The sequence below is a fragment of the Sycon ciliatum genome, chromosome 13, assembly GCF_964019385.1.
Source record: "Sycon ciliatum chromosome 13, ocSycCili1.1, whole genome shotgun sequence".
NCBI classification, from domain to species: Eukaryota; Metazoa; Porifera; class Calcarea; order Leucosolenida; family Sycettidae; genus Sycon; species Sycon ciliatum.
The window spans coordinates 28025100-28047433 of NC_088655.1; the positions used below are offsets into that span (position 1 = coordinate 28025100).

The 22334-nt window shown below is 48.8% G+C and overlaps 3 protein-coding genes across 3 annotated transcripts; 2 read left to right on the top strand and 1 right to left on the bottom strand.

Annotated features, from left to right (window-relative positions):
* Positions 1-3093: 3093 nt before the first annotated feature.
* On the top strand, positions 3094-5156 carry LOC135829582 (beta-1,4-galactosyltransferase 2-like). The gene has a single exon (XM_065341976.1). The coding sequence runs from the start codon at positions 3452-3454 to the stop codon at positions 4745-4747; it is 1296 nt and encodes a 431-aa protein (XP_065198048.1). The 5' UTR covers positions 3094-3451; the 3' UTR covers positions 4748-5156.
* A 5522-nt stretch (positions 5157-10678) lies between these two features.
* On the bottom strand, positions 10679-15223 carry LOC135830102 (hematopoietic prostaglandin D synthase-like). The gene is made up of 2 exons (XM_065342492.1): positions 14906-15223; positions 10679-11248 (listed from the first exon to the last, which is right to left on the bottom strand). The coding sequence occupies exons 1-2, from the start codon at positions 15128-15130 to the stop codon at positions 10844-10846; spliced, it is 630 nt and encodes a 209-aa protein (XP_065198564.1). The 5' UTR covers positions 15131-15223; the 3' UTR covers positions 10679-10843.
* Positions 15224-17438: 2215 nt separating this feature from the next.
* Positions 17439-20977, top strand: LOC135829430 (hematopoietic prostaglandin D synthase-like). Its single transcript, XM_065341842.1, has 2 exons — positions 17439-18072; positions 19541-20977. Exons 1-2 carry the CDS (start codon positions 17764-17766, stop codon positions 19991-19993), a joined length of 762 nt encoding a protein of 253 aa, XP_065197914.1. The 5' UTR covers positions 17439-17763; the 3' UTR covers positions 19994-20977.
* Positions 20978-22334: the final 1357 nt, after the last annotated feature.

A 22334-nucleotide genomic window follows, 5' to 3' on the forward strand; every position in this document is an offset into this window, starting at 1 on the left:
TAACATCCCTATGCTTTTATTTTGTCTAGGTCATCAAGGCAAAAAAGCATAGCGTAGGGCCCTGAGCTTCCAAGCTCTCTCGTTTTACTAGGGGAGTCCCAACAGGCTACTGCCTTTTTACTGGGAACCCTAGGTGAAGTTTAACCATACCAATGAACAGAGCAAGAGAGTGGGCCTGTCGACAGTCAGCTGGAAGAGAGTTCCATCTGCCTGCCGCCAGAAAAGAAATAGAGCGCATGCCATACTGCGTATAAACGAGTGGGATAACTAAGGCTCTTTGTGCCTTGCCCCGGGTGCATGCCTGGTGACCAGGTGCAGTTGGCCGAAGCTGGTACAAAGACTGAAGAAGAGGACTAGCAATATGCTGGGCCAAGCAGAACATAGAGCTTGAGGCTAATACGCTGTTCCAAAGAATAGAGGTGATATAAGCGAAGAACTAGTTCAGTGGGCGTGGTACGATCGAGTCCAAACACTCTCTTCATTGCTATGTGACTAACGGTCACAATCCTATTGTACAGAGTTGTGCTTAAACAATGTAGGTAAGCATTACTGGCATAGTCTAGGGTAGACCGAATAAAAGACGAGTAGAATGTTCGCTTTGCATCATTTGTTAAATTTGTTAGTGTAGAAGGATTTCTTTGGCCACGACCAGGGAGTCGTAAAATACGTATCTAATATTGACTGAGTACGAGGTCAATATGTAGGAAATATAAGCCGAGTAAAAGACCGAAGCGAAGCCGAGGTCTTTTACGAGGTTTTTATTTCCTATACTGACCAAGTACGAAGTCAATATTAGATTTATTACGACAAACAGTCCGTATTTCAAATTCCAGAACGATAACCTCAAGAATCCCGGTTTTATGATTGCACAACCGTTGCACCACCACCTACTCATGCAGTGACAATGCTGCACTAGTCTAGGCACCGTTCAACTGCGCAACCCCTAAGCAGTCAAATATAAGCAGTCAATACAGCCCTAAGGAGTGAAATATGCAGGAATATTTGACTGCTTAGGCATAGCGAAAATCAATGGGAGTCAATACTAAGGGAGTGATAAGTACTAGTATTTTACTACGACCTGGCCACGACTGCACTGCACTGCAGTACTACCAGAGCAGCTAAAAAGAGATCGGACGCACTTTCTAGTGTTGGAAAGACATCCCGGTTGATCTGCCGTTCACGACACTACTAGCATTATGGGCCCTGCCGTTAGCAGTCTGCGCTACAAGATGTACCGGCATATCGCGGAACACATGGATCCACAGAAGAGCTTAGATTCTGGCACTTTGGTGTTTTTCAAGTGCCCCATGCCTTGGGGAAAAGTGGAATTTCAAGTGGCGCAGTAAATGATTTCAATATGCTTTTTGGAACTAGACGTTTTTGTTCTGTTTTCGCCCATCTGCTTTGATATGGATTTGGACAAGAAAGAAGAGATTCCCCAAACCGCTCCTTTCTCATGTCTAATTCATTCCTGATGATGATCACATGATCACTACAGAAACGTGGATACCATGATAATTATAAATGAAAACTGCAAAAGAGAAAGGTTTCCAGCTGTCAAAGTGAGAAAAAAATCTGTTGACTCAAACTGATCAGTGATGTGGCCAGGGGAGGACGTGGACATGGTGCATTGGTGGAGTGGCCTGGTGAAGTGGCCTGTAGGGCACTTGTGCTCGTACACAACTTTACTTCCTCACTGAACGCCGCCAGATCAAGGGACCTTACAAATAATAATTGACGTGACCGCTGTGTTCAGGTGGTCTCCCCATCCAGGGTCATTCGATTGGAGATTAGATCAGCACCCTGCTTTTGATCCTCAACTACATGTACAGTTTTTTTCTTAAGCCTCTTATACGGGCAATCACAGAACATGATTTCACTGGCCTGACCGCGGCAACAACTGCAAAGCAAAACAAAACAAAAAATGTAAATAAAAATAAAATGAAACTTTACAATCTGCACACAATGATAACTCCATTTTTGAGATAGTCTCTGTTGATCAGTCGGTATCCGTTACCCGTGTTAGCTAGTTGCCAACAAGGCGGGCTTCAGCAACAGGAACATCTGGAGAGGCGTCATCCATCCCCCTATGCCAGGGAAATGGTGAGCGAGCCCCCCGCAGACACATGATGTTAGCACGCAGCAAAGCAAAGGCCAGCTACATGTACAGTACATGCACTGTCTGTACTGGTAGTTGTGTGCAGTGGTCCTCTCGGGTAGTGGTCGTCTTTCCAGAGACTGAGTGGTCGCCTTCCCAGGTTTCTCCCCACTTCAAATGCATGTACATGTACTTAACTCTGGCCTTGCATGTTGACTTTCAAATGCAGTCCTTATTTACCTGAATGTGATCTCGCGGCGTGTGGTTCGTGTTACCATGCATGCACGTACGTGGAATTTCTTGGAGTTTCCCAATGTATTGTACTTGAATAAAATTCTATTTTACCTTTCATGGTATCTCAATTTTTTCACGTCTACATGACTTTTAAATATTTTGCCCGTAAAAGAGGCCGTTACCCCCTGAAAAAATGCATGCACGCGCACATTGTCCGATCGCTGTCCGGTGTGTACATGTACATGTACGTACAGCACAGTACAATGTAGATCTACACACCGGACAAAGTTTTTACAGGATTCTTGACTTGGCCTTGGGCTGCTAGCTGTCATCATGGTCATACTCATAGAGCTAGAGCTAGACTAGAGCCAGTAGAGGCGGGCTTGTCCGCATGGTCCGCATGGTAGAGGCGACGGTTTCAAATAGGAAATAGGTTGCAAACCGGAACGGACTCAATATTCACTTTCTCTCTTGGTATTTTGATTAGAAAACATATGTCACAGTGAGACTACGATGTGTTATACTCCGAGCCAAAATTTCATGGCTCTGCGATGACCAGAAGCGCCATATCAAGCAGGTGAGTTTTTGACGTGTTGCTTCGCACTGCGACTTGAGTTTTACGACTTTCGAAAAATCAACTTCTTGTCGCAGGTAAACAGCGGCTCGCCTCTCGACAATAAAGCACCGCATACCAATCAAAACTAATGGAAGCACACACAAGGCTTATTGTTACTCTGTACTGGCCGTCGTGGAGCGATAGCAATTACCTAATTTCAGACCCAGAGTGAATTTGACGGGCACTCTAAAACGTGTCCGGTTTGGAGCCACCTCTGATTTGAACTTTTTTGAAGCGAAAAATTGGGCAACTTGGAGGCAATGGGTCAACACAAAGGAGTGGCTCAGTTCGATTGACTCTGGCCCCAGAGCAAACTTCAACATGCCAGTTTCCTTCCACAAACATATTTCGAGTGAAAAATCAACGTTGATGATCGTTTTGGGTCTATACAAATTTGGCTGTCAAAACGTTCCGGTATCGAGCCGTCTCCTCTACATGGTCCGTGTATCCTGTCTTCCTTTTGTGCAGGTTCGGACGCAGGGCTGTGACTGTCGACGGTCCAAATGCCGTCAAGCGAAAGTATATTGCCGTCATCTCCGGAGAAATCGTTCCCGTCAACGGTGAGCAATGACATCCACAGGGCCGGCGGTGCTGAGATACGCTTTACTGGCCCACCGTCAGCCCGTGGCTTTCTGACTCTGCTTCTGTGCGCCATCGCTGCCTTCTGCGCGGTTGATTTTTCACTCAGGATCTCGACGAGATATCCGCAGATCGAGTTCTGGTTTCGCTCTATCGTGCAGCCCAGCTACGTCGGCACTCCAGAGGCGGCGGAAATTATTTTACAACCATTGACATGGCAGCAGCGCACTGCATCGACAACATTCGTAGATTTGAAGCACGCTCTCGCAGGAAGCTCGCACCATGGGATGACTGCAATTTCCAAGCGGAGTTCGACTAACACTAGCACTACCAATGACACTCAGGATGGTGGACAAGCCACCGCGGATGATGCCACTGTGGGGAATGGTGTGGCGGCCGCTAGTACTCCCACTGGAGATGCCAGTGAATGGACAAGAGTGGCTGTAATCGTGCCATATCGCAACAGGAGCAGACAGCTGCATAAGTTCGCCTCGTCTTTGAGAGAGTTTCTACGAGGGCAGCGCATCGTCTTTGAAGTGTTTATCGTGGAGCAGTCGTTCACAAGCCGCTTCAACCGTGGCGCGCTGTTCAACATCGGATTCGTGGAGATGAATCGCGGACGTCCAGCGGACAAGCAGTTCCAATGCATCGTGCTGCATGACGTGGACTTGATACCCGTGGCGAAGCGGAACACGTACGACTGCATGCAGACGCCCAATGTGTGGGCATGGCAACTGAGTACCGCTATAGATGTGTACGACTGGGGACTACCGTTTGAGACGACCGCAGGCGGTGTAAATATGTTCATAAGCGAGCGATACGCACAGGTGAACGGTTTTAGCAACAGATACTTTGGCTGGGGAGGAGAAGACGATGACCTTCAGAAACGCATAAAAGTGCTTGGTGGTTATCGACGCCTGGACAAGAGCATCGGACGATACGTTGCTCAGAAGTCAGGACACACTGTCGGGCGCAAGAATCCGTTGCGTTTCCAGCTGCTACGGGTGGCGGAAAGGCTCGCGCAACACGAGGGGCTTCCGACGATCAGATACCGTCTGCTGGAGCGACAATCCATTGAGCAGTTCACCCTGCTTCACGTAGACATTTGGCCACACGAGGACGGTGATGTGCACAGGTTCAGCGATGCCGGCCTGAGCGAGAGACAGCTGCAAATGAAGTACCGATTCGTTCCGCCGCCCGAGATCAAGTACGAAAATTAGTACTTTGAAATAGGCACCAAGTCTCACCGGCATCCTGTAAGCACAGTGTCTTGTGGATGCGGCATCCTGTAACTGCACAGTGTCTTGTGGATGCGGCGGCATCATTGTTGTTCATCTCAGCTACATTGTTTGTTATGCTGTCTCGTTGAACTCTGGATCTGCTCAGACTCGGCTTATTCAGTCCTCCGGATATTCTCTGGATCTGCTCAGACTTGGCTTATTCAGTCCTCCGGATATCCGTATCTACCGCCGACTAAAAATATCGCTCTCATGCAGTAAGTACTTTTTTTATAATTATTATCATAATATTATTATCTACACATGCAGAACGTTGAGGCCTTCTTTAATTAAAAAACTTCAGCATTCAGGGTGGAGGCTTTGTAAAGAGCATTAAAGTTCAAACACACGATCCCCTGTAGAAATGAACTTCTGATCCGCAGCATACAACATTCTATGTGGTGTGCGATACTGTGTGTTTGGTACTCCCAATTGCCTTACCGATTCAAGAGTTTAGGGCAGTTGGCAAAAAGGGGGAGCATTTATATAAAAAACACCATCAGCTGCCGTCACGAAGGTGACTGGTGATGTTTGCACTACTAGTTGCATGTTTACATGGATTGACTGCGCACTTTATCCTTCAAAAAAAATCTATATGTACACTGGAGGATGTACCCAGAGTGCTGACAGTGCTCGACACCGCGGAGGCAGAGCGTAATACACAACAGAACAACAAGGACAATCAAGGCTTGTTTGCTGCTCCAGTCAACTTCGCATATAACGACACTCGGCGGGGCATCAGGAAAGTGTCCTTATTAGTGAAGTGTCGTTATACCCGAAGTCTCATTGTATGTAACTACAGTTCGATCGGACTTTGTTGCGGGCATGGAAATTCTGTCGTTATATCCGCAGTCGTTATTAGCGAAGTTGACTGTATTTCAAGTTTCATGCTCTTGCAATCATCAGGCATGTTGTTGCCTGATGATTGCGAGAGCATGAAACTTGTAGTAGCAGCAAAGAAGCCTTGATTGTCCTTGTTGTTATATTCTGTGATCTACTGTCGTGGACATGGAAATCCGGTTGCACGTCTAGCAGCCCCCAGGGCGATGGCCATGCAGCCGTGGAGCGATACACACATGCAGCTATGTGCTGCAGCGCGCTGGTCGCATCGGATCAACATGACTGTGCACTGCACGCAGCGTTTTGTACGCGCTGAGGGCGCCGGCCCCGGTCAATCGACTGGATTTCCATGTCCGCCGTTACAGTATTTGTACATGTATGTGTGTTTGTCTGATGATGATTGCCTATGGGTATGACACTATTAAAGGGGAAGTGCATCGATTTTTCAAGTAGGGCTCACATGAAAGACAATTGGATATCGGTTCCGATGGTATATCTCTCGCTTGCGTACGGCAAGGGAAACTTGCCATATCGCCGATTTCCTGATCCCGTTTCCATGGCGACTACAGGTGATGACGCACATTCTGCTTAGCTCCGTGAGAGAGCTGCAGAATTGTGTCATTTTCAGTTGTCTTCTGGTATTCACGAAGTGAAAGAAGTACTGTGTTCAATGCTGTTAGTGCCGTGAACTGTTTATTAGTAGTCCTCTTCGTTGTGTACTGGGACGTGACACCGACAGGGGAAAGCTGAAGTGAGGAGACGTTAGCTGGCAAGCGAAAATCGTGACGAACCAAGTGCTGAAATCTTGGTTGGGACAAATCAAACGTTCAGCATTTACCTCAACCAAGGACCATGCCGTTTGCTCTTTCCACTTCCTGAAGATGGATGCGTTGCCTGCTGGAGACTCTCCTATCTCTCGTAACATCTTCTGAAGCCAGTTGAGACGACGAGTAGTGGAGATTAGCGAACGAAATAATTACTGGATCCGCCCCTGACAAACATACACGGAATTAAACTGTGTGGACCCTGGCTAGCGCCAGACGTTACTGAAGTAACGTCTTTTGCATAGCTACGGGAATAACATATACTGTCACACAGAGAGACATAGAGACATAGAGAGAGACATAGACCGCAATAGCGACACTACACAAAGTGAAGGGTAGTTGGCCGCAGCCAGATGTGACTGGCTGGGGTGTGTATGGTACAAATTACTTCGTCATTGCGCAATGGGCTTATTACGTCATTGCGCAATGGGCTTATTACGTCATTGCGCAATGGGCTTATTACGTCATTGCGCAATGGGCTTATTACGTCATTGCGCAATGGGCTTATTACGTCATTGCGCAATGGGCTTATTACGTCATTGCGCAATGGGCTTATTACGTCATTGCGCAATGGGCTTATTACGTCATTGCGCAATGGGCTTATTACGTCATTGCGCAATGGGCTTATTACGTCATTGCGCAATGGGCTTATTACGTCATTGCGCAATGGGCTTATTACGTCATTGCGCAATGGGCTTATTACGTCATTGCGCAATGGGCTTATTACGTCATTGCGCAATGGGCTTATTTGCACATGTACATGGACATGTAGGTACAAGTGCACAAGATCGAGGAGAGATTGGAAGCTGTGTCGCTGTGTAGGCACAAATTATGTATTTTGTAGTACGAATGACTGTCATGTCTCTAGCTAGGCAGCATGATTCTCACCACACTGACCTGAAACCCAAACGTTGTTAGAGACATGGACACACACACATACACACACACACACACACACACACACACACACACACACACACACACACACACATGACCTGATGTCCTATCTCAACCCAAGGGACTAAGCATAGCAGATGGCTTGAACCGCTTCGAACCAGCCACATGCGAAGAAATGCTTGCTCTCCTGCTGAAGGTAGACGAGAGGAAGGCCAAGGGTAGCGGAGGAATTCCCTGCTATGTGTTGCGACACTGTGCTCGGGTCCTGGCCCCGTCACTGACTATCTTGATGGACGCGTCACTGGCCATGGGAACGGTTCCGTTGATGCTGAAATTGGCCCATATTCGCCCCATGAGCAAGGCAGGAGACCCCGGAACTGCTAAGAACTGCCGCCCTATATCTTTGCTTCCGGTTGTTTCAAAGATCCTGGAAAGGATTGTGCATAAAAGGCTCTGTATGCTCCTAACCGAACATGACCTCCTTCCTGCCGAACAATTCGCTTACCGAGCACACCACTCCACAAAGGACGCAGTCTTGTTGGCTGTGGATCAATTTTACGAAGCCGCAGACCATGCAGCACCTGCATACCGGCGCGGTGCTCATTTATATGAGCAAAGCTTTCGACAATGTCCAACATCAGACCTTGCTCCAGGATCTCTTCGAACTTGGTGTCTCCTCTACGACACTGGACTGGTTTGCGGACTACCTCAGCGCACGACGCCAATGTGTGGTCACTGCCAACAGTACACGCTCAGGGGAAACAGCTTTCACGTGCGGTGTCCCCCAGGGAAGCGTGCTTGGTCCGGTATTATTCGCTATCTACACGAGATGTGTCGCATCAGTAGCTGACCTGGTGCGTACACTAATGTTCGCGGACGACATCGCGCTGTACCTGAGCCACGCTTGCGCTCACGCCATCAACATTACCCTTTCCGCAGCAGTGTCGGCTGTCGCCAGGCTACTCGATACCAAAGGGCTTATCCTCAACACCGGAAAGACGCAAGTACTTGCAATCAAAGATGGACGGCAGGCACACCTCGACCTCCACATTACTTGCACTGGCATGCCTCTTACTCTTGCTCTTGCTACGGCTCGCTACCTCGGAGTCACTGGGGACGAAAATCTTCTGTGGTCACCGCAAGTCACCTCTATCGTCCGACGCACGGCTATGAAGCTGCGAATCCTCCGCCAGATCCGGCACTGGCTAACAGTGCGGCAGGCGATGCTGTATTACTCTGCCCTTGTCATACCGGACATTCTATATGCGTCGAATGGGTTTCTCCCAGGACTGTCCGCTGAGCAGCGGAACACAGTAGCCAAACTAGATAAACGTTGCATTCGTTGCGTGGCCGATGAGCACCCATTGGCCCACGCTCTTCCCCTGCCGGTAGCGGGGCGTCCGAGGTGTAAGCCAACCTCCAGTCTGGGCGAGAGTCACAGGCCACTCTGTACCAGTCCGCTTCAAGGTCTCGTGAGCGGAGGTCCTTCACAGCGCAGTCTTTCCACCGCCGATGTGGGCCATGTGCAGGGCGACGAGATGGCAGGGTGCCGAACAGCAACTGTTTGGCCAATCGCACGTCGTCCATGCGGGCGACATGGCCTAGCCACTCGAGGCGCCGATGCTGAACCTTGGTGACGATGGTTTCGGAGTCACCCCACCACTCAAGCAGCTGGTTGTTTGATATGTGGTCATCCCAGCAACGATGGCATGTGATACCCAATATCGACCGCACGCATCGCATGTGGAAAACAGAAATGCGAACACACACACACACTTGTACTTGCTCACTGCCAAAACTGGTCATGCGGGTCTCCCCGGGAGAGGAGAGAGAGAGACTCAAAAGGAATCTTGGAAAGAAAGGATATTGAACCGCCCAATTGCTGACACCCCCCCCCTGAAATCCCCAAACTATGGGTGGACTTGGAAAATGATCCCACTTAAGTGGACTTTTGGGCTCACCACACCTCAGTAAGTGGTGAGAACAAGGTGCATAAAAAGGATTGACCGCATCAAGGTATCCGTCCCGGGATCCAACTGCATTTACCCCTGCCCCCAAGTGAAGATAATACTTGCTACTAGTGTGGGGGGACACACAAAATTTAATGGATACACACCCACCATGTACCGTGCACATGTATACGCCCGTCGTAAGAGAAGCACGCAAATCTGCAAATGCACTGGATGTGCAGCACTCACAGATTTTCTCTGCTACTACACTGTAGCAACGATAGCGCGGATCTGAATCTGAATGAAACAGGATCAATACTACAAAAGCGCCAGATAACTGTCTAATCCACACAACTGGCGAAGCCATGTGAATAAAATACCGGTATATTTTACAACTCCCTGATCGGAATAGGACGGTCAAGATGCAGTGGAGACAGCATGCTGCTTTGATTGAAGCACTTTTCTCTTTTTTTCTGTTAGTGGTTTACTGCCAGAAGTCGTCTTCATATAAGGAGGCAGATATGCCTGTTTCTTGTACGACTTTAAATAAATCCAACCAACCAACCAACCAAGCACACGTGACACCAAGTTACCATTTGACGCCCATCGCTGGAGGCGATGATAGCGATGGAACAGCAAAAGCCATTTAAATTAAGCTACTTGTGCTGGGATTGCACCATTCAACAGCTTGCAAGGCTGAAGAATTGATAGCCACACTATTCAGCCTGGTCTACACCACACAGCTATTCGAAGTGGCATTTTCTGACCAGTGAATCCCTACGCGTTGGTCTTTTTTGAAAGTTTTTTCCACTTTTTTCCGCACCCATGTCACACCACATACTCGGGCATGCACTGGCTGTTGGTAAACACCCAGGAGAATGAAAGAAAAGTCAGGAGTCTGGAAAAGAGAAGAAAGACATGTATGCCCATAACCGTCGGGAATTGAACCCGCAACCTCTCCATTGGAAATTGACTTTTCACATACTACTGCACCATATGGGACACACACACACACACACACACACACACACACACACACACACACACACACACCTCAGACATGCCCATCGCGGAAGCGATGATAGCGAACAGCTATGTTAGACATAGCAACTGGTGCTGGGATTACACCATTCAACAGCTTGCAAGGCTGATGAATTGACCGCCACTATTTTCTAGCCTACACACACACACACACACACACACACACACACACACACACACACACACACACACACACACACACACATGTACACATTCACACACATACACATACGTACAAATGGATTAACACTCCCCCTCCCCCCCCCCTCCCCCCCCCCAACACACACACACACACACACACACATGGTTACAAAGCACAGTGATTGAAAGGCTGCAGGAGAGCATCTCCACTTCATTGAAAGACTAGAAAAGAGAAAAAAACATACAATAGAGTAACTATAGATACTGGGCTTGACCATGGCCTAAATTTTGAAAATCACGAAACCGTGGAAACAAGAAACAAAGACGGTGCTCTGCCACGCTGTCGCTCACTTCTTCTCGTGCTTCTCGTTGAACGCCTTGACGGCCGGCAACTCCATGACGCGCTCGACGAGGGCGTACAGCTTCGGGTACTCGGCGGTGAACTTGCCGTCGGTGTCGATTCCTTTAAAGAAGCCGGCGATGTTCGCCCAGGCTACGTCGGCCAGCGAAACGGACGAGCCCACGAAAAAGCCGTCCCCGCCATTGTTCGCCTCCAGCTTCTTGTTGAAGAAGGCGAAGAAGACGGGTAGCTTGTCGTTGACCAGCGTCACGCGTAGAGCCTCCTTCTTCTCGGCGTCCTTTGATACCTCGCCGAAGTAGAACGGGATCACCAGCCCGACTATGTCACCCAGCGTCGTGTGGATCTGGTCGATGGTCGCCATCTCAGTCGAACCACTGCCCAGCAGGTTTGCCTACAGGAAAGCAACAGAAACAGAAACAACAACATCAACAACGGGAACAACGACGACAATGACAACGACAACGACAACAATAACAACAACAACAACAACAACAACAAAACCAGTGACATGTCAGTACCCGGAGTTGAACAGCAGGACAACTAGCCAGATTCTACAATCAAATACCGCCGAAGCCCCGTCACTTCAAACCATCCTCTGGTTTGACGACAGAGTTGAAAAGCAAAGTCTTTTTCCCGGTCAGTTCAACCAACAAATTGGACCTGGATTGGAACAGATAAGTGATGCCTCCAGGGCGCTGTGCAATACCCACTCGGCCATAGACGAGCACTTTGTACCCGTACCGTGTGCGTGCTTGTGTTGGGCGGTGCATGTGCATGTGCTATTGTATCACGCACGTCATGTGATGGAAACCATGCCGACGGGCAATGAACGACCTTCTAGAACGCTCAGCGGTTCCCTGAAGTGAACACTTTTGCTCCAGTGAGCGTGTCAACGTAGAAAATGTGCACGCTCAGCAAGGAGGTGAACGTTCAAAAGGTAATAAGTGGAAAAAGCAAACGATTAGGTCAACGGCTACAACTAAATGCTGGACTAGTGTCGATTTGTCCAGCTGTTCAATACACTGTTATTATCCATGGCCGAAATTGACAACCGGACGAACTCACTTTCTTTGGAGTTATTGACCGACGAAATGTTCTGCCTGTACAGTATGCAAAAATGCAACTCTATTCTACGGGGTAAGCCGGGGCTGCATGCTCTGCATGGCGCACTGTCTTTATCACCATGTAAAAATGTAAACAAAATTAGATTCACCACACGCACACACTCACGCACACACACACACCCACACACACACGCACCCACACACACCATTGACCATTTGATGCCCATCGCCGATGCTATGGCAGAAGCCGTAGCACTTGTGCTGGGATTGCACCATTCAACAGCTTGCAAGGCTGAAGAATTGACCGCCACTATTCAGCCTGGTCTACACCACACAGCTATGAAGTGGCTTACACACACACACACACACACACACACACACACACACACACACACACACACACACACACACACACACACACACAAACACACACACACACACACAAACACACACAAACACACAAACACGCTTAAACACAAACACGCGCACACACACACATGCACACTGTCACACATGTTTACTGAGCTAGCACACATACCCTACACATCAAGTTTTATTATTATTACTAGCAGCACCCCCGCCAGCGTTGCCTGGCCGAATGTGGCATGCGGGTGAAGCAAGTACATGAACAGCACACGTGCTCAGCACGTGGTGGTGGCCAGACCGCTGAAGTCCTGGTGAGGGAGGTTCTTCATCGTTGGAAGGAGAAGGAGGGACGTCTGTTACGCCTTCGGGAGGCTGGTCAGGGTTGTCCATCACCTGGTGCACCGGTGGCGGATGAAGCGGCTCAAAAAATTCATAAACTAACTTACGAACAAAAGTGCGATGCGCTCTTCACTGCAGATCAGATGCAGAGTGCAGTCAGTGCAGATCCTTTGTATCCTTTTGTTCCAGATGTTTCTATTTGCAGAGAACGGTTCACGTGGTCCGCAGCGCTTGTGCGGCTGCTAGTGCTACCTATGCCTATGACCTAGGCTAGGTGGCTACATGATTCGCACGCTTCGCGTGCTCAGTGCTTCTGCGCGCGGCTGCTACCTGGCTACTGCTACTCGTAGAGATCTACTGATCGTGTCTGCTATAAGTATAAGCGCTACCACCGTACCTACACTGTTCGCACGCTTCGCGTGCTCAGCACGTGGTGGTGGCTACACGATTCGAACGCTTCGCGTGCTCAGTGCTTCTGTGGCTAGGCTGCTTCCGCTAGCTACACGATTCGCACGCTTCGCGTGCTCAGTGCTTCTGCGGCCGCTAGCTACACTGTGCTACACTGTTCGCACGCTTCGCGTGCTCAGGGCAGCGCTGCTCCGCAGCGCTTCAGCGTGACACAAAAACACACGTCACAGCCTCACAGGTGCCTCTTCTTTATAAGGAGCGTGACACACACACAGACACACGTCACAGGTGCCTCTCTTTTATAGTAAATATACTAAAAGTGTTGTTGGTGTTGCTGTCACGATCGCGTGTTGGCCTAGGAGAAAATGTGATGCTGTCATGCTAGCAGCACCCCCGCCAGCGTTGCCTGGCCGAATGTGGCATGCGGGTGAAGCAAGTACATGAACAGCACACGTGCTCAGCACGTGGTGGTGGCCAGACCGCTGAAGTCCTGGTGAGGGAGGTTCTTCATCGTTGGAAGGAGAAGGAGGGACGTCTGTTACGCCTTCGGGAGGCTGGTCAGGGTTGTCCATCACCTGGTGGCGGATGAAGCGGCTCAAAAAATTCATAAACTTACGAACAAAAGTGCGATGCGCTCTTCACCGCAGATCAGATGCAGAGTGCAGTCAGTGCAGATCTTTTGTATCCTTTTGTTGCAGATGTTTTTATTTGCAGAGAACGGTTCACGTGGTCCGCAGCGCTTGTGCGGCTGCTAGTAGCGCTACCTAGTACCTATGGCCTAGGCTAGGTGGCTACATGATTCGCACGCTTCGCGTGCTCAGTGCTTCTGCGCGCGGCTGCTACTCGTACTGATCGTGTCTGCTATGTATAAGTATAAGCGCTACCACCGACCGTACCTACACTGTTCGCACGCTTCGCGTGCTCAGCACGTGGTGGTGGCTACACGATTCGAATGCTTCGCGTGCTCAGTGCTTCTGTGGCTGCTTCCGCTAGCTACACGATTCGCACGCTTCGCGTGCTCAGTGCTTCTGCGGCCGCTAGCTACACTGTGCTACACTGTTCGCACGCTTCGCGTGCTCAGGGCAGCGCGCGCAACGCTGCTCCGCAGCGCTTCAGCGTGACACAAAAACACACGTCACAGGTGCCTCTTCTTTATAAGGAGCGTGACACACACACACACACACAGACACACGTCACAGGTGCCTCTCTTTTATAAGTAAAGATGAAATGACCCAAAGGCAATGTGCCTATCGAGGGGTTCATTTGATTGAAAGAACAGTAGATGTACACACACACACGCACTCGCACACACACACACACACTCGCACACACACACACACACACACACACACACACACACACACACACACTCGCACACACACACACGCACGAACACACACACACACACATTCCAAACTCTCTCAGAAAAACGCACTTGGACTGAGGTGGAAACCCTAGCAAAGCAAGAATGACACAGTGGACCAGCTGATTCCCCAGCTCGATGCCATGTGGGCAATGCCCTGCGCCAGACCCAATCAACAGAGCTGCATACTATTGAGCGTGGGGGTTGTGGATTCTTGGTACTTGGAGTACTATTTCAAATTCAATTACTCAGATATGCCGGCGGCATTGTCGGCGGCTGAAGAAATGGGGGCGGGGGTCAGCCTCCTAGCCTAGACCGTTCTTATTTTCCTGTAACAGTCTATGCGCAGTTCAGTCAACGTGTATACATCGGTATGCTGTGCTTGGTAAAATTCTACGCTGCTGAGCAGCTCGTTCTTCGGCGTTCCGTTGATCTGCGCCCAACAGAACTGTAATACAATGACGAGTGAAGCCCTGAACTCCAGGAATCTTTAATTGAATGAACTCACCTCACGGGCAACGAAGCGCTCGATGGCGGAACTCTGGCACAGGGTATCCATGCCCTGTACGTCCAGGATGGGCAACTGCTTGAGCGGGCAGCTGTCCTTGATCGCCATCCATGACTCGCCTCCGACGCGCTTGTCCTCAAACTCTATGCCGCCCAGGCAGAACAGGTGACGAGTGATTTGGCCACGGCCGGCCAAGTCAAAGTAGGTGAGAGTGTATTTGCCCATGGTGCTTTCGAACGGCGGAGTAGTCACGGGAGAGAAGAAAACAAGTACCTCTAGTTTTGTCTAATCTAAAACAGCAAGGAGAGTAGCCAGCCAGCATCATCTTTTATTTGGGGTATTTTCGGGGCGTAGCTTGCAGTCGACATTCGTTCCAGAATCTTCCGCTCGTGCACAGAGGTCATGCATGCGTCAGTCAGTTCCGATCCAGCCTGCGCCTACAAATATGCCATAATGCCAGTCTACGTGCGGTACGCGCGGGGCATATTGCGAGTGTTGGCTTATTTAGAGTACAGAGCAAAAAAGAAAGGGGGTCCACTGACATGACACGTGGTCGGCCTTGGACCGAACCTGATTTGGCCTAGCCTGTCACTACACCAGGTACACTGCAGTGCTGTCAGCTGTGTTCGGCACGTGCAAAATGATTATGACAATATGAGCTACAGCTGCACGTTCGAGCAGATTTACCGATGGAACGCAGCTGCACAGACAGTGCCTGGAGCCAGGTACCGGTGTACTGCAGAGCTCTCTTCGTATTACCATTATGAAAATGAACCAATTCCCAAAGCAATCCTGAACAACTTTACAATCATGCACATGATCTGAGGATCATGCACATGATCTGAGGATGATTGTATTGACGTCTCGGGCCAGTCACCCATCGATCGGCCATCGATCAGTTGCATAATCAGTGCGATTTACATGTACTTGTGCAAGTCTTAGAAGTAGGACACACTCCAGGCTCTTGAAACTAGGATGCATGTGCATGTACATGTACATTGTACTTTCAAGAGCCTGATTACCTGAAGTGTGCTTCATCGACAGCACGCTTTCGACCACTGGGGACTGGCGCATGCAACGTCTTCTGGAGGCACCGGCCCTCCTCCACGACTGCTTCATACTCGTTGTTGCTCCAGAGCGAAAGCCGACACCGAAGGTGATCGGCCTAGGCACCGGCGGATTATGCTCGAAAAGCAGTGAAATTGGCAGAATCATACAATTAAACCTTATGGCGGGCAATTCCTCGAATTCTGCTCCATTTCTTTATGCACATACCAAACATGCATGAAACTTACCGGAAAAAGTACCGAATTCTGCCAATTTTTCTGCCGGCATAATCCGCTGGTGCTTACTGGTGGGCGTGAACCGGCAGTGGGTAATGGTGCGCACCCCATTGCTCAGGACAGCCAATCTTCTCCAGTTGCCTCTGTCTCTGCTCATAACATGCCTGGACTGGGTCATGGACAGAATGTCAGTCGAGTTTCCAACGAGTCCTGGGAATTTACATGTACACTGAAGTTGTCCATTGGAAGAAGGCGTATTTCAGGGTTCCATGGGGATAAGTTGGCAAGGCCTTTGTCAATCAGCTCTGCACCCATCTAAATGAGTATGTCGTGTCCCGAGGCGAAGATGCTGAGTAGCTACATGTATACTGCTTCTCCATCCTTCCTGTTCTTGCGCAGAGGAGTACAGGAGCTAGTTGCCATGATCGATAGCTGAGCGATCACTAGGCCCTGGCGGATAATGCTCGAAAAGGTGGCAGATTCTGCTCGAAAAGCAGTGAAATTGGCAGAACCATACAAACCTTATGGCGTGCAGTTCCTCGAATTCTGCTTCATTTCTTTATCCACATACCAAACATGCATGAAACTTACCAGAAAAAGTACCGAATTCTGCCAATTTTTCTGCCGGCATTATCCGCCAAGGCCTACCTTGTGCCTGGCCACAAGTTCCCAGTTGACTGTGGGTAGCAGCACGGCTGGAAAAACCGCTCCCAGGCAGGACTTGAACCAGGTGAACCAGGTACCTCTCGTATGGTCTTTGACCAACCCACTGTGCCTGCAATAGTAGTCATGGTGAAAAGGCCGACCCAGGAGTCAAAAGTAAACCAAACCGTTGGATCCATGCCAGGGAAGGAAGGGAGTCGTAAAAATACCACTACTCCCTGGTCGCCTCTAGCTAGCTAGCCTCTACATTGTAATTTGTAGTCTAGACTAGACTCTAGAGCTCTGCGCCTGGTGACTGGCGCCATGGCCTACACAGACTCTCAGTCAATAGATCTGCACTTCTTCAGTTCAGGCTGACGCTGCACTACACATCGGTCTGTGCTACACACGCTCGGTACCAGTGCCGGTGGTGCTTGTCGCAAGCTAGCCGCAAAGGTTACCTCACTCTCACTCACCTCACTCAGTGTCTACATACACCAGTACACTGTACTAGTACTGGCGCTAGCAGTACACACACTCAATGATGACTGTATACATGTACTGGATTCAATGTAGTGTTGGTGTGAACCCCTTATATTAGTTATAATTTTTGTGATGCGCTTGTTTGAGACTCGAGCAGACGAAGAACTTCTTGATTTTCTCGTTCGACTACAGTACTGAACACATTCACGTTCGACTGTAATAGTAATACTGAACAACAACTTCACGTAACGTCGTTGGTCTGTAGATCTACTGCTGAACAGATTCTCGTTCAAGAGCCAGAAAAACAGAAAAATACCAGAGGCGAGTATTTGTTCCTGTCTGCCCAAGGAGCGTGATGCCAGTAGGCTGCTGTTGAAAAGGTGACCAAGACAACTGTGTGTCCTCCACCCGGAACTACAATTATTGTAGTCGGCGCAGACCTGTAGAGAAATGACGCCGGGAACGACAAGTCCCAAAGCAAAGCCCCAGCCCAGCAGTGGCAGTAGCGGCAGCAAGAGTGCCAAGACTCGGTCCAAACCCAAGTACACGCTGACATACTTCGACACGATCGGCCATGCGCAGGCGACGCGCTACATGTTCGCGCTGGCCGGCGTCGACTTCGACGACCGACGCGTGTCGGAGGCGGAGTGGCGGCGCATACAGCGGACAGTGCCGCTCGAGCAGTTGCCCGTGCTGGAGGTAGAGGGCATGGGAGCGCTGCACCAGAGCGTCTGCATCGACCGCTTCGTGGCGAAACAGGTAGGAACACCGCTGGTTGTGACACACACTGTGACTCTGCATAAGCAACACACATACAATGTGATGGACATGTACAGTCGTCATCATACTTACCAACCTTTGAAAACCTGAGATCGGGACAATGGCATACATGGGTGTGAAAAGTACATGACTTTGCACAAATGTAGCCATGAGGTATGCGGCGCATTCAGTTTTGGGTGCCTAGTAGATCTACCACCCTGCAAACGCAAAGGCGCCAAGCAGCCTATCGCACAGTGCTAGTCTTGGTCGTCAGGTGGAACGTCGTAGGTCCTCTCCAGGGACTGGTCCCTTGTCTACTCCCAACTCCATATCGGAACGGTCATGTCCACACCAAATCGGCATCGTTGGCAGGTATGCATGATTCACAGACATGCACATCATTGTAAACATTAAGTGGTGTCGACTTGGCCAAGTTGGGAATACTGTAGAAGCAGAAATTTTCGGTGGTGTAATATTTTCGGTATTCTCCAAAATCGGCGGTTCAGTGGAGGGAAATTTTCGGTAAACCCGTTTTCCATGTAAGTGTACTAGTACGAGTACCGACATTTTAGGTATGTCTTTTTTTAGGTAACAAATGTCGGCACCGAAGTTACTGAAAATAAAACACCACCGAATATTTCTGATTTTGCAGTATGTGGAACTCTGATCATAAGACGTACTTGCTTGGGTAGCAGGATAGTACATGTCGACTTAGTATCCTAGCTGCTACATCTCCTAACACACTTCAGTATGTATCACGTGCTCAGGACAATGTACATTGTATGTCTGTACTAAACAAGATCATGCCTTATTAGGGAGTGCGTACTAAGTGAGTTGCGCGGTGCAGCGGGAATCCTGATCTTTCAAATATGGGTTTTAAACTTCGAATATGCCGCTCATGATAATTTAGAAGTTCTTCCAGGACCGATTTCAGTCAATGCAATTCCCACAATAACACCGACTGATGATTCGAACCTCAAACTGGGCATGTCAGGGCCTGCTCTAGACATTCAACCCTCTTGTATTTCGCTTCAGATCGAATTGGTCTTGTCTTCAGACAAGACATACTCGTGGAGCGAACAGAAAATCCAGAGTGTGCGGCTTCTGCCTTTTCCGCCTGGGCCCGCGTCTGCCAAGGCAAATGTCCAAAACTTGTTGAAGAGTTTAGCTGTCCATTTCTCCATTGAAAAGACTGTGTCAGTCATCGCGAAATCCCAAGACTTGTTGAAGACTTTAATTGTCCCTTTCTCCGTTGAAAAACCAATTGGTTATATCCTGAATCGTCCTTAGCGCCTTCTATTTTCGGCCTGGTCCCATAACTCAGATGGTTAGAGCATTGCTCATGAAAAGCAAGGTCCCGGGTTCGAGTCCTGGTGGGCCTGGCATTTCTTCTCTATTCAGGCAGTTCACTTTCCCGACTGATCGTCCCATTTTTGTCCTTGCGATTTGTCCAATTGTGCCCATGCAGCTGGGATTCTATGGCAAGACGGACGTGGAAGCGGCACAGATCGATCAGATACACACGACGATAGCCGAGGCCGGGCGGCTCGTCATGCCCTTCGTCCAGAACATGTTTGCCACCAGCCCATCCGACGTGCAGCCGGTAGCTGTAGGTCTGGACACGGAGGAGGGGGTCGAGAAGCTGCGCACTCACCTGCCACGCTACCTGAACTTCCTCAACTCGCAAGTCGTCGCGAACGAGACGGTCAACGGGCAGGACGCAGAGGGAGTGTACTTTGTCGGTACGTCGCTCTCGCTAGCGGACATATACTGGGCGTGCGCGTGGGAAATCGCCACGGAACTAGACACGGAGAACACACTCTTGGAAGATTACCCAAAGCTGTTCAACCTGGCCAAACGTGTCTCAAAGTTACCAGCTATCCAGGAATACAAGCGACAACATGCTGAAGATCATCCATGAGGTAGCGATGGATAAACATAATGATCATCGGCCATGCGTACAGTATCGTGATTGGAGATGAACGTGCCATGCTGCCTCATGTTTAGCATTGCTTCCGGATAGTTCACTATTGTGCTCATGTACTGCTGGAGGCACCAATGGTGAGCAGTACATCCATGCTGTTTTGTTGATGCAAACGCACAAACGTGCGCGCACATACATGTGCTTGCATGCACACACAGAAGCTTACACACACACACACACACACACACACACACACACACACACACACACACACACACACACACACACACACACACACACACACACTCTCTCTCTCTCTCTCTCTCTCTTTCTTTCCCAATTTTTCTCTCTCTATCTATCTAGCTAGCTAGCTAGCTATCTCTTCTCTCTCTCTCTCTCTCTCTCTCTCTCTCTCTCTCTCTCTCTCTCTCTCTCTCTCTCTCTCTCTCTCTCTCTCTCTCTCTCAGCTTTCACATCAGTCATGCCAAAACGCCTGATACCGTGCCTCTCGCTGCCATTGCCGTTCTGAATCTCTTGTCCAGGGCGTCACTAACAACTCACGGCTTAATTATCCGATGCACGCGTGTTTTTGTTTTAATAGTCATCATCACCTCAATTTTAAGCTACATGATTTTACATGTATACATAGAATGAAGACTGCACACATCACCACACAACATGAAACTTGTTAGAAGTGTTGCATGGTGGTGCCTGTGGACTTCATTATATTGATAGCGTAAGTTAAATTGCTTTCTCCTCGCAGATTGCTTGTATACTCGCTGCGGAAATTGCAGCCTTGCAACAAAAGGCAGGCATTCGGCACGCAATATTGTTCTCAAACAGTTATTTTTGCTGTTTGCTTAGCGATATCACTCATACTAGGTTCGGCTATGTGCAAACTGAGCACAGCGGCGTATAATAATCCCACGTGAATTATCTGTAAAAGGATCTTAATAATTGTTTGTTGCTTTCGTTACGAGAGCTGTTGTTGGTGTGAGTCTGCTATCCGCTGGTCCAGCGTGTGTCCATCAACCTTTAAAATAAACTTAATCAGGCCAACATGTACATAATAATAATAATACAACATGTCATGTATGTTTCACACACCTGTGCTGCTTAACTGTTTCTTTGTTGCCGGCTAGCTGTCTTTTTACACACATAAAACAACATTCCGGAACAAACCCAGCCATGCCTTGTGCAGAAGAACTCGTCTCATACATTCATAATCATACCTCTCTAATCTGGACTTCCAAGTTATGGGTACCCCGGTCTACTGAGAACATTATGCCATTTATGGGTGTGTTTTAGCATCGCAGATCACTGGCCTGAATCATTGTACATCTACACAAGTTGTAATACTAATACATTAATAATTATTGTACATGTACATGTACACAAGTCGACAAAGGGTCTGTTCGCAGATTGAGCATGTACAGTAGGTATCGGTTATAGCGTGGGTGTTTGAAAAACGACATTAATTTTGATTCTTATTGCCGATATTTCTTACACACGATAAATCACGTGTGACATAATCATATGCACGTGTGACATAATACATGTTTGGCATGTGGACACGTACAATCATGTAGGTCTACACAATCATGATACACACGGATCAGACTCGCGGTCGTGCTAGGCGACTGCGGAGCAGCAGATAGGAGAGAAGTCGGAAGAAAGAGTCCGACTGGACAGAAAAAGTGATTCTCCAATGCTCAGTTGGACATAACTCTCTTTTTGTGTTGAATATTATTGTATTGAGCATGCACAGAGCACAGATGTTATTACTACAGGCGATACATTTTGCACTAATCTGGCATATTTTGCTACACAAAATCCATTCTCAGGGCCGATATATTCTACTATGCAATAATACTGCTTGTAAGAATAAATATACACATAAAATAGGTGTTATGATTATGAAAAATGAGTGTTCATTCTTGTAGGCAGTATATTCTTGTATACGCACTACTCCCACCGCCATTGCCCAACACATCCGTCGCCTAAAGCCCAAGAAGGCGGCAGGTGCAGATGGCATATCCCATGAACTGCTAAAAGCCCTGTCTCCTAGTATAGCTATCCCTCTCAGCCTAGTTTTCAACCAGTCCTTCGCCACCGGAATCTTCCCTGATATCTCGAAGGCAGCTGTAGTTGTGCCTATTTACAAGAATAAAGGCAGTAAACTGTCTGCATCCAATTACCGGCCGATTTCACTCCTTTCCACCATTTCAAAGCTCTGTGAACGTGTGGCATTTGGCCACTTATACCAACATGTGAACCCGGTCCTTGACCCGTCACAGTCTGGATTTCGGCGAGGCGATTCGACCGCCTGGCAGTTGCT

Bases quoted from the DNA above. Each gene is read 5' to 3' on its own strand.
- LOC135829582 (XM_065341976.1), top strand. From the start codon at position 3,452: ATGCCGTCAAGCGAAAGTATATTGCCGTCATCTCCGGAGAAATCGTTC.
- LOC135829430 (XM_065341842.1), top strand. From the start codon at position 17,764: ATGACGCCGGGAACGACAAGTCCCAAAGCAAAGCCCCAGCCCAGCAGT. The intron at 18,073-19,540 runs GTAGGAACACCG...GTGCCCATGCAG, and splicing joins ACCGCTTCGTGGCGAAACAG to CTGGGATTCTATGGCAAGAC.
- LOC135830102 (XM_065342492.1), bottom strand. From the start codon at position 15,130: ATGGGCAAATACACTCTCACCTACTTTGACTTGGCCGGCCGTGGCCAA. The intron at 11,249-14,905 runs GTGAGTTCATTC...GCTTTCCTGTAG, and splicing joins AGCGCTTCGTTGCCCGTGAG to GCAAACCTGCTGGGCAGTGG.